General features: G+C 42.6%; 1 protein-coding gene across 2 annotated transcripts; it reads right to left on the bottom strand.

Annotated features, from left to right (window-relative positions):
* Window positions 1-3311: 3311 nt before the first annotated feature.
* LOC122987536 (gonadotropin-releasing hormone II receptor-like) lies at window positions 3312-14527 on the bottom strand. 2 transcript variants are annotated; one of them, XM_044359449.1, is made up of 4 exons: window positions 14439-14527; window positions 9826-10366; window positions 5202-5403; window positions 3312-4374 (listed from the first exon to the last, which is right to left on the bottom strand). In XM_044359449.1, the coding sequence occupies exons 2-4, from the start codon at window positions 10363-10365 to the stop codon at window positions 3968-3970; spliced, it is 1149 nt and encodes a 382-aa protein (XP_044215384.1). In that variant the 5' UTR covers window position 10366; window positions 14439-14527; the 3' UTR covers window positions 3312-3967. The 2 variants fall into 2 exon arrangements, with proteins under 2 accessions (XP_044215384.1, XP_044215385.1); XM_044359450.1 differs by having other exon boundaries at window positions 3312-4371.
* Between the last annotated feature and the right edge of the window lie 911 nt (window positions 14528-15438).

The raw sequence follows: 15438 nt of genomic DNA, 5'->3' as shown, positions 1-15438 counted from the left end.
CGGAGACAAAAAGACTAAGAGCTTGTTGGAAACGTGACATTCAAACGTTTATTTATCTTGTTAAAGAAGCAGGTTTTATTCATAAAGTCTAAACCTGCTCTTCAACATTTAGTAGAACCAAATTCCCCTCGAGTCCATTTAAGACCCATCGAGTTTCATCGAGTTTCATCGAGTTTCATCGAGTCATGTTGAGACTCACTGACGAATTAGCTTGATGTCGGCAGACCTGCTGGAAAAACGATAAAACGAATCGGAAAAAACCAAAAACGGGCCGGGCTTGATTGGTTTTTCATTATTTGATTCTGACACCAAAAACATTTTTTTTGTTTTGAAACAAATAACAGATTTACCGTTTTTGGGGTTTTGAATTACAAATGAATTACGAATTATCCGATGATACCTGGACCTCGAGTCTCACTGTGTCTTGTCAAGTCGCTTTGAGTGACCTTAGATACGTTACATTCGAGTCACGCTGAGTTTCGTTGTGTCTCGTTAAGTCACATCGAGTTAAGTCTCATTGACTCGCATCTACTCGCATCCACGTTGAGTCTTGACGAGACTCGCTGAGTCATGTCGAGTCATGTTTAGTTTCAAGTCGCATCCGGTCATTGAGTAACAAGTCTTGTCAAGTCACGTTGAGTCTCGTCAAGTCTCATCGAGTCTCATCGAGTCTCTTCGGGTCCCGTAGTCGAGTCCATTTGTCCTCAGGGTTAAAGGTCAGCGGTCACTGTCAGGTCAGGGCTCCTCGCTGCCTTCCTCTCTGCTCTGAAATGAGTCGAGTTTCAGATTTAAATTTAAACTAAACAAACTAAAATGTTTTATAAAATTGTTGAAGAATAATTTTGGCTGTTTTCTTTTTTCTAGAACTTTCTTCTTTCAGTTCGTTCTTAGTTTTCCGTCGCTGCCGTTCGGCGGCGAAGAGGAAATTCTGCCAAAATGAAAACCCTTAAAATTTGTATTATTATTGCTAATAATATTATAATTATTACCATGTGACCCCTCCCTGTTTTATATTGTTTGACTTTTTCTGATATTTTTGTTTGTAGTTGAACGATGTGAAAATGTTTCTAGAATATGAAAAATGTCGTGTTTTCAGCTGAAGGCAGAGCGACGGTTAAAACTGGATATGAGCCATATTTCATAACGAGCCATATTTAATAATGAGCCATATTTAATAACGAGCCATATTTAATAATGAGCCATATTTAATAATGAGCCATATTTAATAATGAGCCATATTCTTCACAGCTGTTGTGTTTCAGAACATGTTCACTGCTATTTCAGATAAAACCTGAATGTTTTATCTGGTCAGTTTCAGTCCAGACTCGCCGCTGCCTCCTGCTGTCGTCATGCTGTCCTCACGCTGTCGTCACGCTGTCGTCACGCTGTCCTCACGCTGTCGTCACGCTGTAGAAACTAAAACTAAGACGTAGAGATCGTAGAGACTGAAAGGCTAGAACCAATGAGAAAAGTGATGCTTTAATGTTACAGATTTCTTTTCTCTCAAAAACATGTTATTTTCATTAATGTATCTGAAGAAAAAGAAAAGCGTCCCAAAGCTTTAAACTGCTTTTTAAACAGAACAGACGAGAAACCGACGGAGGAAAGAGTTTAATCTGAAAACAAGATTCCAGCTCGATGTTTCATATGAAGTTTGAACTTCGTCTTCGTGTTTTCAGATTTGATCTTCAGTGTTTTGTTGATGAACTCTTCTTCTTTGTCTTTTTAACGTGTTTCTGAGAACATTTTTGTCTGTTCTTCTTCTGATGTTTAGACACATGAAAACCAAATAAAACAGAATGAAAGTAGAAATCAGACGTCATGTTGTTATTATGTCATGTTGTTATTATGTCATGTTGTTATTATGTCATGTTGTTATTATGTCATGTTGTTATTATGTCATGATGAACAGTGACAGATGAGGAACATGAAGCTGCTTCATCTGAGTTACAGATGTAAACAACAGTTAATGTATTAAAGGTGTCCTTCAGTGAATCAGTTCATTGTTAAACTCTTAAACTGCAAAGTGAAGACAAATTTCCTCAAAGATTAAGGAAGAAGTGATGACAATAAGTCACTCCAGGTTTTGATCATTTTCATTGATGAACTGATTGATCAGCTGACATATTGACACCAAGCAGCGACTTCCAGAGCTGTAAAATGAAGCCAAACTGCAGTTCCTTGAACGACCACTTGAGGCTCCAAAAGTGAGTCAATCCCCACAGACCTCCATGTTAAAATGTCCAACTTTAAACATGTTTACAGTCTGGTACAAACAACGTTTTTGGTCTCTGTAGCTAATTTCCTCTTTCATGACGACTGTACGGTGAATGTTTTTATAACTCACCAATTTTATTAAGTCGTAAAGTTCTGCATAATGAAGGACATGGCTGCTTTGAGTGACAGGTCCGCCAGCCGCTAGGTGGCTTGTTTCAGCCGTTCGGCCCCGCCTCTTTGCCCGTTTTTGATTGGCTGGGAGTTAGGCAGCGTTACGCACTGCCAAGATGGCGACGGCCGGAGCGGCTCGCTTTGAGCTTCAAAACCGCTCTTCAGAAACCAACGAGTGTCGTCACGGTAACTACGTCCATATTTATATACAGTCTATGGTTGAAACATATCGAACATGTATGACAGCAGCTCACTTCCTGTTTAAATAAAATGTTTGTGTTTCCTCGTAGTGAAGGAACTGAAAACAATTCAACCGTCTTTAATCTCCAACAAACCTCCTCGTCAGCAGAAACGTCTCAGCGGGATGATTGATAATTGTAACTTTTAATCATCATAAAGTCATTTAAAGCTGAACATTCTCATTTAAACTAACAAACATGTTGAATTCATTTCTTTCCTCATGAAACATTCAAACACTTTAAGTTCTGCATCGTTTAAGTTGTTTACCTGCTGACAGCCTTCTTCTTCTCTGCCTTTATCATCATTACCTGTAATGTTTCTTGGTCTGTTGCTGCCACCAGTAGGTCAGTGGGATAACTGGGACGATGATCCACCACAGACCGCATCCACCTCCACGTCCCTGCAGGTGCTACATGCAGCTCTGCTCTGTTATTGATTAATATCGATGGTGTGATCAGTTCTTTGTTCTGTTGATTCTGCTCATGAAGTCATCAGGATTTAACATTTAATAACAGCTTTATGACCAGATGTTCAACATGTTCAGACTGTAATAATCAGGATTTGATTCTGACGTGTTCACTTCATTTATTTTAATGGTTTTACAAGAAGAATTTACAGTAAATATCAAAACGTCGTCGTAAACAAGTTAGAAAACAGAACAAACACAGAAAATGCGACGAACATACAACATAGAAATAATAATAAAAAGAATGATGATTAAACACAGAAAGAGAAATAAGACTGAGGAGCTTTAAAGAGAAGAGACGAAACCAACGAGACCGAAGATGATCAGTTTCCAATTAATCAATCATCTTGCTGACGGTCATTCAGCTCAGAATCATCACAGTAGCAGCTGCTGATTGGCTCTTAGTGTCGACGCAAGTCAGTATGTTTACATCATCACATCTGTGACATCATCACATCTGTGACATCATCATGGTTCTTCTTCAGTGTTTCTCTTCTGCAATCAACTGGAAGCTGAACATCACCGTAAACTTCACAATTCAATATGAACACATGAGAGAATAACTGACCAATCAGAGCTCAGCGTGGAGAGGATTCAGGGTGATGAGACAGAGCTGGAATCTGTGACTGTGAGCAAAGAACAGGAATAAAACATAATTTTACAAATATACACTTTAATTGATTTGATTCTTTTAAAAGCAGAATCATTAACAGATGTTATCGACAGATTTAAAGCTGCAGTGAGCGACAACAGGGAGCAGAGAGACTCCAGAGTCCTGATCCACCTGCAGCTGATGGAGTCTGGTTCAGGTCTTCAGACTCACAGTGTTCAGATACAGACAGTGACATCATTGAACTCCCGTCCTCTGATTGGTTAGTCTCCGGCAGCCTGGTTGTTGGTGGCGGGGTCCGACTCGTTCTCCCCGCTGTGAGGACACTGTCGGGCGGACAGCCGGTCCAGAGAGCGCGGAGAGGCGTCGGCGTCCCTCCTCGTCCTCCGGCAGCAGGCGGCGAGGTCGGCCCTGAAGGACGGCGTGTAGAAGCCGTAGATGACGGGGTCGCAGCAGGTGTTCAGGTTCCCGAACACGAAGAGGGCGTGGTGGACGTACTCAGGTGTGACGCGCAGCATATCAGGCTGGAACCAGTACCAGATCCCCAGCAGGTAGTACGGAGTCCAGCACACCACGAATGACAGCACGATGACCACCGTCATCTTCAGAGTCTTCATCCGAGCCTTCGGGATGATGTCAGTGCCACTGCGCCGCAGGTACGACTCACCTGCTGAGAGAGGAGGGGCTGTTATCACACCGTGATGTCACACTGCACCACACTGACACATCTGTTCACTCCAGATGCCTGTTTGACAGTCGATGGTGTGCAGATGTGTTACTTCTGTTGTGCAGGTGCACAGGTGTGTTACCTTTGTTGTGCAGGTGTACAAGTGTGTTACGTTTGTTGTGCAGGTGTGTTATCCCTGTTGTGCAGGTGAACAGGTGTGTTACCTTTGTTCTGCAGGTGTACAGGTGTATTACGTTTGTTGTGCAGGTGTACAGGTGTGTTATCCCTGTTGTGCAGGTGTACAGGTGTGTTACCTTTGTTCTGCAGGTGTACAAGTGTATTACGTTTGTTGTGCAGGTGTACAAGTGTGTTACGTTTGTTGTGCAGGTGTACAGGTGTGTTACCTTTGTTCTGCAGGTGTACAAGTGTGTTACGTTTGTTGTGCAGGTGTACAGGTGTGTTACGTTTGTTGTGCAGGTGTGTTATCCCTGTTGTGCAGGTGTACAGGTGTGTTACGTTTGTTGTGCAGGTGTACAGGTGTGTTACGTTTGTTGTGCAGGTGTGTTATCCCTGTTGTGCAGGTGTACAAGTGTGTTACGTTTGTTGTGCAGGTGTACAGGTGTGTTACGTTTGTTGTGCAGGTGTGTTATCCCTGTTGTGCAGGTGTACAAGTGTGTTACGTTTGTTGTGCAGGTGTACAGGTGTGTTACGTTTGTTCTGCAGGTGTACAGGTGTGTTACGTTTGTTGTGCAGGTGTACAGGTGTGTTACGTTTGTTCTGCAGGTGTACAAGTGTGTTACCTTTGTTCTGCAGGTGTACAGGTGTGTTACCTTTGTTCTGCAGGTGCTGCTGGTTGATGTGCAGCAGGATGCGGCTGTAGCAGCAGCTCATCACCAGTAGCGGGACGATGTACAGCGTGATGAAGTGGAACATGTTGTAGAGAGTTTCCTGCCAGCGGCGGCTGAAGCTGCCGTGAGTCGCGCACTGGGTGAAGTCAACGCCGTGCGCCTGGATCGCCCGGAAGATAAACAGCTGCAGGGAGAGACAGACGTCAGAGACTCACCTGAGGACAGGTAAACTCCAGGTCAGGTCTCTGTTTATGTCACAATGACCAAAACATATCAGATCAGTTTTAAAGAGTTTCTGTTCTTCTGACATATTTTATTACTTAACATCAAATGATCCTGTTTTAATCACAAAATGAATGTTTCTAACATGGAAAGTTAGTAAAACAAGAAAAAGCTGAAGTTTTGTTTCATAAATAACTTTTCACCTCCTCTTTCCTCTTTTCTTTTAAACATCTGTACTGTAAATATGTTTATGAGTCTCCGTATGTGCATTTATTTGTTTACGATTTTCTCGAACATTTATTTTTGTTTGTAAATGATGTTGACTGTGATATTTAATCAACATTTAATCACATAACATTTATGTGATGAAATGCTAAACGTTTGCAAAATCACAAAATAATTGAACTAATGTTTAATGCAGCGATCAACTGTTATTGATTACATCTGTTAACTGTTGATACATGTAGAATAAAATCAGTTTATGTGAACTGATAAAACAATCTGATTATCACATTATATCTTACTGAAGGTTGATAATCAATAATGTTGAATGATTGGCCCACTGTGGGCTTTAATCTCTTGTGTTTCTGATCAGTAGATCTCAGCTTCTGATTGGATGTCAGACGTGATCTGTGTTTGGAAAACATCAGAGACCTCTGATCTGTTCTGCTGGCTTCTTAGCGTTGTTAGCATTCCTTATAGAAACCAAGGGGATCAGTTAGCCCGAGCTAACAGCAGGAGGCTTCACACATTTAATCTCCAAACCACAACATTCCTGCAGGGATTTACCTGTCAGAGGGTTCTGCAGGTTCTGAGCTGCTGAGCTGAAGATCAACAAAACAACTTAAATAACTTAACTTATAAAAATCTAAATGATTAATAATTTAATCAGACTGATAACTGGTACAAACTGTTAATGGACATAATGATCTGTGACCTTCAGTATAATCAGATAGAAGGACGTTCAGTTCCTTCAGTCCAACCTCAGTTTGTCCTTCAGATCAAATCAGCAGGTTCCACATCATCATATCATAAATATTAATATTAAACACAGAGTGAAGCTCGTGTTCAATATTCTGCAGCAGCTGCATGAAACATTCAGCAGCTGTGAGGAAGCAGATCTATGGAAGCACATTGTGTCACCAAAGAAAAAATAAGGCCTCCAGTTTTTTTCTTTTGTGATCAAAATGTGCTTCTGCACAGAAGAAGATTCCAACCTGAACACGATTCTTCAGTTTACACAGACACATGAAACAAACACGTCTGAGACGTGTGGAGAAAACTGAACTCTCACAACACGGACACACTTACATGTTCAACATGCTAAATACAAATACAACGTGATGTGCACCTGCGGTGATTATTATTATTAGTCTTTATTAAACAAGGACCATGTATCAAAAAAAATGAATCTCAAATTGAGAAGAGATGATTTATGCCAGATTTAGCTGTTAGCTAATTTCCATCTGCAGTCCCTGATTTACCTGTGGTGATGTACCTGTGGTGATGTACCTGTAGTGATGTACCTGTGGTGATGTACCTGTGGTGATGTACCTGTAGTGATGTACCTGTGGTGATGTACCTGTGGTGATGTACCTGTAGTGATGTACCTGTAGTGATGTACCTGTGGTGATGTACCTATGGTGATGTACCTATGGTGATGTACCTGTGGTGATGTACCTGTGGTGATGTACCTGTAGTGATGTACCTGTAGTGATGTACCTGTGGTGATGTACCTGTAGTGATGTACCTGTAGTGATGTACCTGTGGTGATGTACCTATGGTGATGTACCTGTAGTGATGTACCTGTAGTGATGTACCTGTGGTGATGTACCTATGGTGATGTACCTGTGGTGATGTACCTGTGGTGATGTACCTATGGTGATGTACCTGTGGTGATGTACCTGTGGTGATGTACCTGTAGTGATGTACCTGTGGTGATGTACCTGTAGTGATGTACCTGTGGTGATGTACCTGTGGTGATGTACCTGTAGTGATGTACCTGTGGTGATGTACCTGTGGTGATGTACCTGTAGTGATGTACCTGTGGTGACCTGTGGTGATGTACCTGTGGTGACCTGTGGTGATGTACCTGTGGTGATGTACCTGTGGTGATGTACTTGTAGTGATGTACCTGTGGTGATGTACCTGTAGTGATGTACCTGTGGTGATGTACCTGTGGTGATGTACCTGTGGTGACCTGTGGTGATGTACCTGTGGTGATGTACCTGTGGTGATGTACCTGTGGTGATGTACCTGTAGTGATGTACCTGTGGTGATGTACCTGTGGTGATGTACCTATGGTGATGTACCTGTAGTGATGTACCTGTGGTGATGTACCTGTGGTGATGTACCTGTGGTGATGTACCTATGGTGATGTACCTGTGGTGATGTACCTGTGGTGATGTACCTGTGGTGATGTACCTGTAGTGATGTACCTGTGGTGATGTACCTGTGGTGATGTACCTGTGGTGATGTACCTATGGTGATGTACCTGTAGTGATGTACCTGTGGTGATGTACCTGTGGTGATGTGCCTGTGGTGATGTGCCTGTGGTGATGTGCCTGTGGTGATGTACCTGTGGTGATGTGCCTATGGTGATGTACCTGTGGTGATGTACCTGTGGTGATGTACCTGTGGTGATGTACCTGTAGTGATGTACCTGTGGTGATGTACCTGTGGTGATGTACCTGTAGTGATGTACCTGTGGTGATGTACCTGTGGTGATGTACCTGTAGTGATGTACCTGTGGTGACCTGTGGTGATGTACCTGTGGTGACCTGTGGTGATGTACCTGTGGTGATGTACCTGTGGTGATGTACCTGTGGTGATGTACCTGTAGTGATGTACCTGTGGTGATGTACCTGTAGTGATGTACCTGTAGTGATGTACCTGTGGTGATGTACCTATGGTGATGTACCTGTGGTGATGTACCTGTGGTGATGTACCTGTGGTGACCTGTGGTGATGTACCTGTGGTGATGTACCTGTGGTGATGTACCTGTGGTGATGTACCTGTAGTGATGTACCTGTAGTGATGTACCTGTGGTGATGTACCTGTGGTGATGTACCTATGGTGATGTACCTGTGGTGATGTACCTGTGGTGATGTGCCTGTGGTGATGTGCCTGTGGTGATGTACCTGTGGTGATGTGCCTATGGTGATGTACCTGTGGTGATGTACCTGTGGTGATGTGCCTGTGGTGATGTGCCTATGGTGATGTACCTGTGGTGATGTACCTGTGGTGATGTACCTGTGGTGATGTACCTGTGGTGACCTGTGGTGATGTACCTGTGGTGATGTACCTGTGGTGATGTACCTGTGGTGATGTACCTATGGTGATGTACCTGTGGTGATGTACCTGTGGTGATGTACCTGTAGTGATGTACCTGTGGTGATGTACCTGTAGTGATGTACATGTAGTGATGTACCTGTGGTGATGTACCTATGGTGATGTACCTGTGGTGATGTACCTGTGGTGATGTACCTGTGGTGATGTACCTGTGGTGACCTGTGGTGATGTACCTGTGGTGATGTACCTGTGGTGATGTACCTGTGGTGATGTACCTGTGGTGATGTACCTGTAGTGATGTACCTGTGGTGATGTACCTGTAGTGATGTACCTGTGGTGATGTACCTGTGGTGATGTACCTGTGGTGATGTACCTATGGTGATGTACCTGTAGTGATGTACCTGTGGTGATGTACCTGTGGTGATGTACCTATGGTGATGTACCTGTGGTGATGTACCTGTGGTGATGTACCTGTGGTGATGTACCTGTGGTGATGTGCCTATGGTGATGTACCTGTGGTGATGTATCTGTGGTGATGTACCTGTGGTGATGTACCTGTGGTGATGTACCTGTAGTGATGTACCTGTGGTGATGTACCTGTGGTGATGTACCTGTAGTGATGTACCTGTGGTGATGTACCTGTGGTGATGTACCTGTAGTGATGTGCCTGTGGTGACCTGTGGTGATGTACCTGTGGTGACCTGTGGTGATGTACCTGTGGTGATGTACCTGTGGTGATGTACCTGTGGTGATGTACCTGTAGTGATGTACCTATGGTGATGTACCTGTGGTGATGTGCCTGTGGTGATGTACCTGTGGTGATGTACCTGTGGTGATGTACCTATGGTGATGTACCTGTGGTGATGTACCTGTGGTGATGTACCTGTGGTGATGTACCTATGGTGATGTACCTGTAGTGATGTACCTGTGGTGATGTACCTGTGGTGATGTACCTGTGGTGATGTACCTGTGGTGATGTACCTATGGTGATGTACCTGTGGTGATGTACCTGTGGTGATGTGCCTGTGGTGATGTACCTGTGGTGATGTATCTGTGGTGATGTACCTATGGTGATGTACCTATGGTGATGTACCTGTGGTGATGCGAGCAGCAGGCTGAGGCTCCAGGCCAGCAGCAGCATGCGTCGGTTCCTGCAGTGTGCGCTCAGAGCGTCCAGTGGGTGAAGGATGGCGTGCTGGCGGTCGAGGCTGATGACGACGAGGATGAAGGCAGAGGCATGCATGGCGAACAGCTTCAGGAAGCAGAGCAGCTTACAGAGGGCGTCGCCTCCGTACCACTGAACCGTCACGTTCCACACCGCATCCAGAGGCATCACCACAAACGTCATCATCAGGTCGGCCGATGCCAGGCTCAGGATCAGCGGACGCAGGTGAGACGCCAGCCGCCGCCCACGGCCACGCCACACACTGGCCAATAGGGCGAGGTTACTGCAGGCGGCAAACAGGAAGAGCACCAAGGTGGCGCCGACACGGAACTGAGCGGCCCGGGTGAAGCTGGGAGCCTCCCAGTCCGTCAGCGGGGGGAAGTGGGAGTTGTTGGGAGGGGGCAGGGCTACAGAGCTGGTGGGTGGGGCCAGTGATGACAGCCTCAAGACGGACCAGTTACCTGACATCCTGCAGAGAAGAAGAAGAGTGATGTTATGAATGATGTTTTTTAAACTGGAAGTGCTGCAGATTTAAAGGAACAGTTCAACATTTCTATAAACCTTGTTGTGGTTCTTCTCACATGTGTCAGGTGTTTCAGTTTCACCTCTGAGTCCAGGTCAGGTTTAGCCTAGCTTAGCACAAAGACCGGAGGCAGAGGGAAACTGCTAGCTGAGCTTCATCAAGAAGAGAGAATAATAAATGTGATGTTCATCGTGTCTGGAGGAGGAGCTATAAGTCCAGAAACATCAGATTGACACAGACGTGTTTTTAATATGCATAGATGATGGAATCAGTCAGTGACTTACATGTTTTCCATCTGTCGCTGCTCTGATTGGTTCAATCAGCTGATTATTAGCTGTTGATTGGCTGAACATGAAATCATTAAGTGTTGATGAGGTCATCAGTGAATTAAACCTGAACAGGTGAATGTGTCCAGCTTCTGTCTGAGTCATCGTCAAGTGACTCCTCGTTAGCCACTGTGAGTCAGTTACCATGGTTACGCCTCAGGCTCAGTCTTTGTGCTTTAACGAGACTCTTATCTGCGGACTTTCATCAACTGAGACAGACAGGAAGTCTCTGTCACAATAAGAGCTGATTGACTGTTGGCTGAGAGATAAACAAACAGACAGACAGGTGATCTGCAGGCGTCCAATCAGAGCTCAGCAGGTGATTGTGTTTCAATCAAACAGGAACTGAGCAAAAATAAAACCTGCAGGTTCTCACACAGACTGTGTACCAACACACTGTTATAGTTTACTGCAGTGTTTCCCAACATGAGGGTCAGGACCCCAAACAGGGTCACAAGATGATTAATAAGAAACAACAGAAGAAGAAAAGACATCATTGTGACTTTTCTCTAATCATTGCCTTTCATTGTGAAACAGTTTCACCTTTTCATGGATCTGGGGTCCGTTCCACAAAGCAGGTTTAGTGAAAACTCAGAGTCTGTTAACCCTGAAATGAGGGAAACTCTGAGTTTTCCGTTTCAAAAAGGGAGGTAACTCAAACCAGAGAAAGAGGGATAACTCTAGCCTGTTTCTGTTTCTTTTAAATTTCCTGTTACTAACAAGACTTTAACCAACATGTCCATCAAACTGGAAACTCTGGGTTCTCTCTACTGATCGGTTCCCTGCAGGGATCAATACTGAGTCCACATGTTCAAACTCTTCAACAGCAACAATTCTGGATCAAAATGTGACACATTTGCATAGTTTTCACACAGAAAGCATTCAGTGACTACAGCCTTCAAATGTCCTCAAAACATTTGACATGTTTACGTCCTCACTGCCAAACTCTTCAGTTTCTGTTCCAACACTAACATGTATTCATACTGAAATACATCTATATTCGACCAAAACACAAGACCAAAGCTTCCTGCTGCGTTTCTATGACTCGTTCCTGTAGATACACTGTAGTACGTTCTATAGAGAGCTACACATCTGACTGTATTTACACTATATACACATTTATACACTATCAACCATTAAACTACATAAACACAATATACACATTTATACACTATCAACCATTAAACTACATAAACACAATATACACATTTATACACTATCAACCATTAAACTACATATAAACACTATATACACATTTATACACTATCAACCATTAAACTACATATAAACACTATATACACATTTATACACTATCAACCATTAAACTATATATATACACAATATACACATTTATACACTATCAACCATTAAACTATATATATACACAATAAACACATGTATACACTATCAACCATTAAACTACATATAAACACAATATACACATTTATACACTATCAACCATTAAACTACATATAAACACAATAAACACATTTATACTGTATCAACTATTAAACTACATAAACATAATAAATCAGTGATGTAATAAGGATCGTCATGCGCTGCCTGTTGTTGTGTTTTTATCTCAGTTTGTCTGATTGACACATGAGTTGTTGTGTTTGTGTCTGTTGGGAGGATTCAGTGTGTTGGTGAAGTTCAGGGAAACAATCAGAGTAAAAATGACGTTATCAGATCCAAGATTTGTGTCTCTGACTGTGGGTTAAAGGCTGTAAATGTTCTTCAGCTGTTTCAGCTTCACTTCGTCCTCAGTGTTCACACTGATAGAAACATCAAGATGATTTTTATTTTATATTTTATTTATTTATTTAGTTTTTATTTCTGTTTCCTTCAGTTTTAACTGAACACTGCCGTCTCTGCTTGAGTAAAGTCTTTGTGAGTTTGTAAACAACATCAACACCTGGATTCACCTGTGAAACATCAGGAAACACACACACGCACACACACACACACACACACACACACACACACACACACACACACACACACACACACACACACACACACGCACACACACACACAAACACACACAGAGCATTAATGTGTTGCTGCAGAGTTTCTGGAAGGATCTGTTGTTCACTGCTGCTGAAACTCAATCTGTGTGTGTGTGTGTGTGTGTGTGTGTGTGTGTGTGTGTTCGTCTGTGTGTGTGTGTCTGTGTGTGTGTGTCTGTGTGTGTGTGTGTGTGTGTTCCAGGTATTCCTAACGTTGTGGGGACTCGCCTTCTTTATGGGGACAAAAAGCAAAAGTACCCTTAATGTAAATCATTAATTTTAGAGAGAAGACTTGGTTTGAAGTTAAGGTTAGTTTAGGGTTATATTAAGGTTAGTTTAGGGTTATGTTAAGGTTAGGGTAAGGGTTATATTAAGGTTAGGGTAAGGGTTATATTAAGGTTAGTTTAGGGTTATGTTAAGGTTAGGGTAAGGGTTATATTAAGGTTAGTTTAGGGTTATGTTAAGGTTAGGGTAAGGGTTATATTAAGGTTAGTTTAGGGTTACGTTAAGGTTAGGGTAAGGGTTATATTAAGGTTAGTTTAGGGTTATATTAAGGTTAGGGTAAGGTTATATTAAGGTTAGGGTAAGGGTTATATTAAGGTTAGTTTAGGGTTATATTAAGGTTAGGGTAAGGGTTATATTAAGGTTAGTTTAGGGTTATATTAAGGTTAGTTTAGGGTTATGTTAAGGTTAGGGTAAGGTAATATTAAGGGTAATATTAAGCCTGAAGGAAATTAATGCAAGTCAATGTGATGATAAATTAAATATCAGATTTGTTTTCTCATGCGTTCATACATCATATAACTTTGTCACACTATATTTTGTATTATTACATCATTACAACAGTTTTATATGAGACTGTATCACAGAGCTGCTGTGTGAATCTGAGCAGGTTTTAACAGAGTGAGCCCAGATCACATAAAATAAATATAAAAAAATTATAATTCTATAAGGTTTTTAATAGAGACAAACCAGAGTACAGCAAAGCATCATCGATCATATTAATATTAATGTGATATTGATTATTCTGACAGTAACACACACACCAAGTCTTCATGATTTATGCAAAGGGGACTTTTGCTTTTTGTCCCCATAAAGAAGGCGAGTCCCCACAACGTGAGGAATACCTGGACCACACACACACACACACACACACACACACGCACACGCACACACACACACACACACACACACACACACACATCATGCTGCCAGGAATAACTGCAGCAAGCTCTGAGAAGCTGTAACTTGACCTCTGAGTGTTCAGTGATGACACCTCTTGGCTTTTTATACTACATTTCTTCTAAGCTTTATTTATTCAGGGGGTTTCTCAGAGAGGAAGCTTCTCTTTTTCTGATCACATTCACAGCTGGGAGCTGCCCAGTGCAACCAGTCTGACCTGCTGCCACTGAGCAGCTCCACTGGGGCATCTGGAGTTGAGGGATTTGCTGAAGGGCACCTCAGTGGTGGTAATGACGGCCAGATTTATCCTGCTGGTTCGGGGAATTTAACCGCTGCAGTCACAAGCTCACTTCTCTGACTCTGTATGTTTGTAAATATTGTTTGCAAATCATTAAAACTTGTTTAGATTCCTCAAATCATCTCCAGTAAACCTGATCAGATCAGAATTAATTATTCTTGGTGTCGTTGAGGCTTTTATTGTGAAAGAGTGAGTGTTTTTACCTGATCGGCAGTCTGAATCCTTCCTTTTCTCTTCCTCAGGTTGGACTGTGTTCTCCTTCTCTCCTCTTCATGTTTTCTGTTCAGTCCAATACTGAAGAACTTTGAAGAACCCGGGATGAGCTCCAGAACCAGACTGATGTGGATCAGTTCCTGTCAGCAGCAGCTCTGATGTGAAACACTGAAACACTGAGGAACAGTCAGACACACTGCAGCACAGAGGAGGAGGAGCTCTGAGAGAGAGTGTGTTTCAGGAATTCCTCATGTTATGGGGACAAAAATCAAGTTTTCATAACGTACAACATTAATTTCAGAGAGAAGACTCGATTTAAAAGATCATTCTGCTGATTTTCTATATATCTCTTCATGTTTGGATGCAAACCAACAATGAACTGATCTACTAACCAGTATCATGTTTGTATCAAAGCTGATATATCTGATTAAAAACACGTCAGTGAGTCACACCGCTGCTCTGGGTCACATGTTCCTTCATCATCAACAGTTTGGTCACGTTAGTTTGTTTAGAAACGGCTCCAAAGACTAATAACAGCATCATGTTTTCAGTCTCCAGGGAGTAGTTCAGTGTAAGGCAGACGCTACTGAGCATGTGCAGGAACGCAGTTCTGTTTACAGCTTCACCAGCTTGTTGTGCTGCAGATAAACAACCTCTGACTTTGTACTGAAGTTCTTTGAGAAATTGTCGTGTTGTACAAATAGTTAATATTTTATTTTATGGACATTCGAGGTCGAGAAAAGATTCTGCAGGAAATGACTGTAAGTCATGTGATGTCCTCTCAGTGTCCTGCTGAAAAAAATCTTCATGTTGTTAGTTTAACATCTGAGTTGATCAGCAGTCTGAAGATGAAACTGATCTGAAACATCACAGGAACATCGAACATCAACGCTGGATCCTACATTTCCCATAATGCACCTGGCATCTTCCGTTACAGCCTCCCTGCAGGTAAAACAGCAACGTCTTTAAACTCTTCCTCCAGTTCGGGCT

Source organism: Thunnus albacares, chromosome 8 (genome assembly GCF_914725855.1).
Source record: "Thunnus albacares chromosome 8, fThuAlb1.1, whole genome shotgun sequence".
In the NCBI taxonomy this organism is placed as follows: Eukaryota; Metazoa; Chordata; class Actinopteri; order Scombriformes; family Scombridae; genus Thunnus; species Thunnus albacares.
Note: the sequence above shows the minus strand (reverse complement) of the source record. Positions and strands in the feature narration are given on the sequence as shown.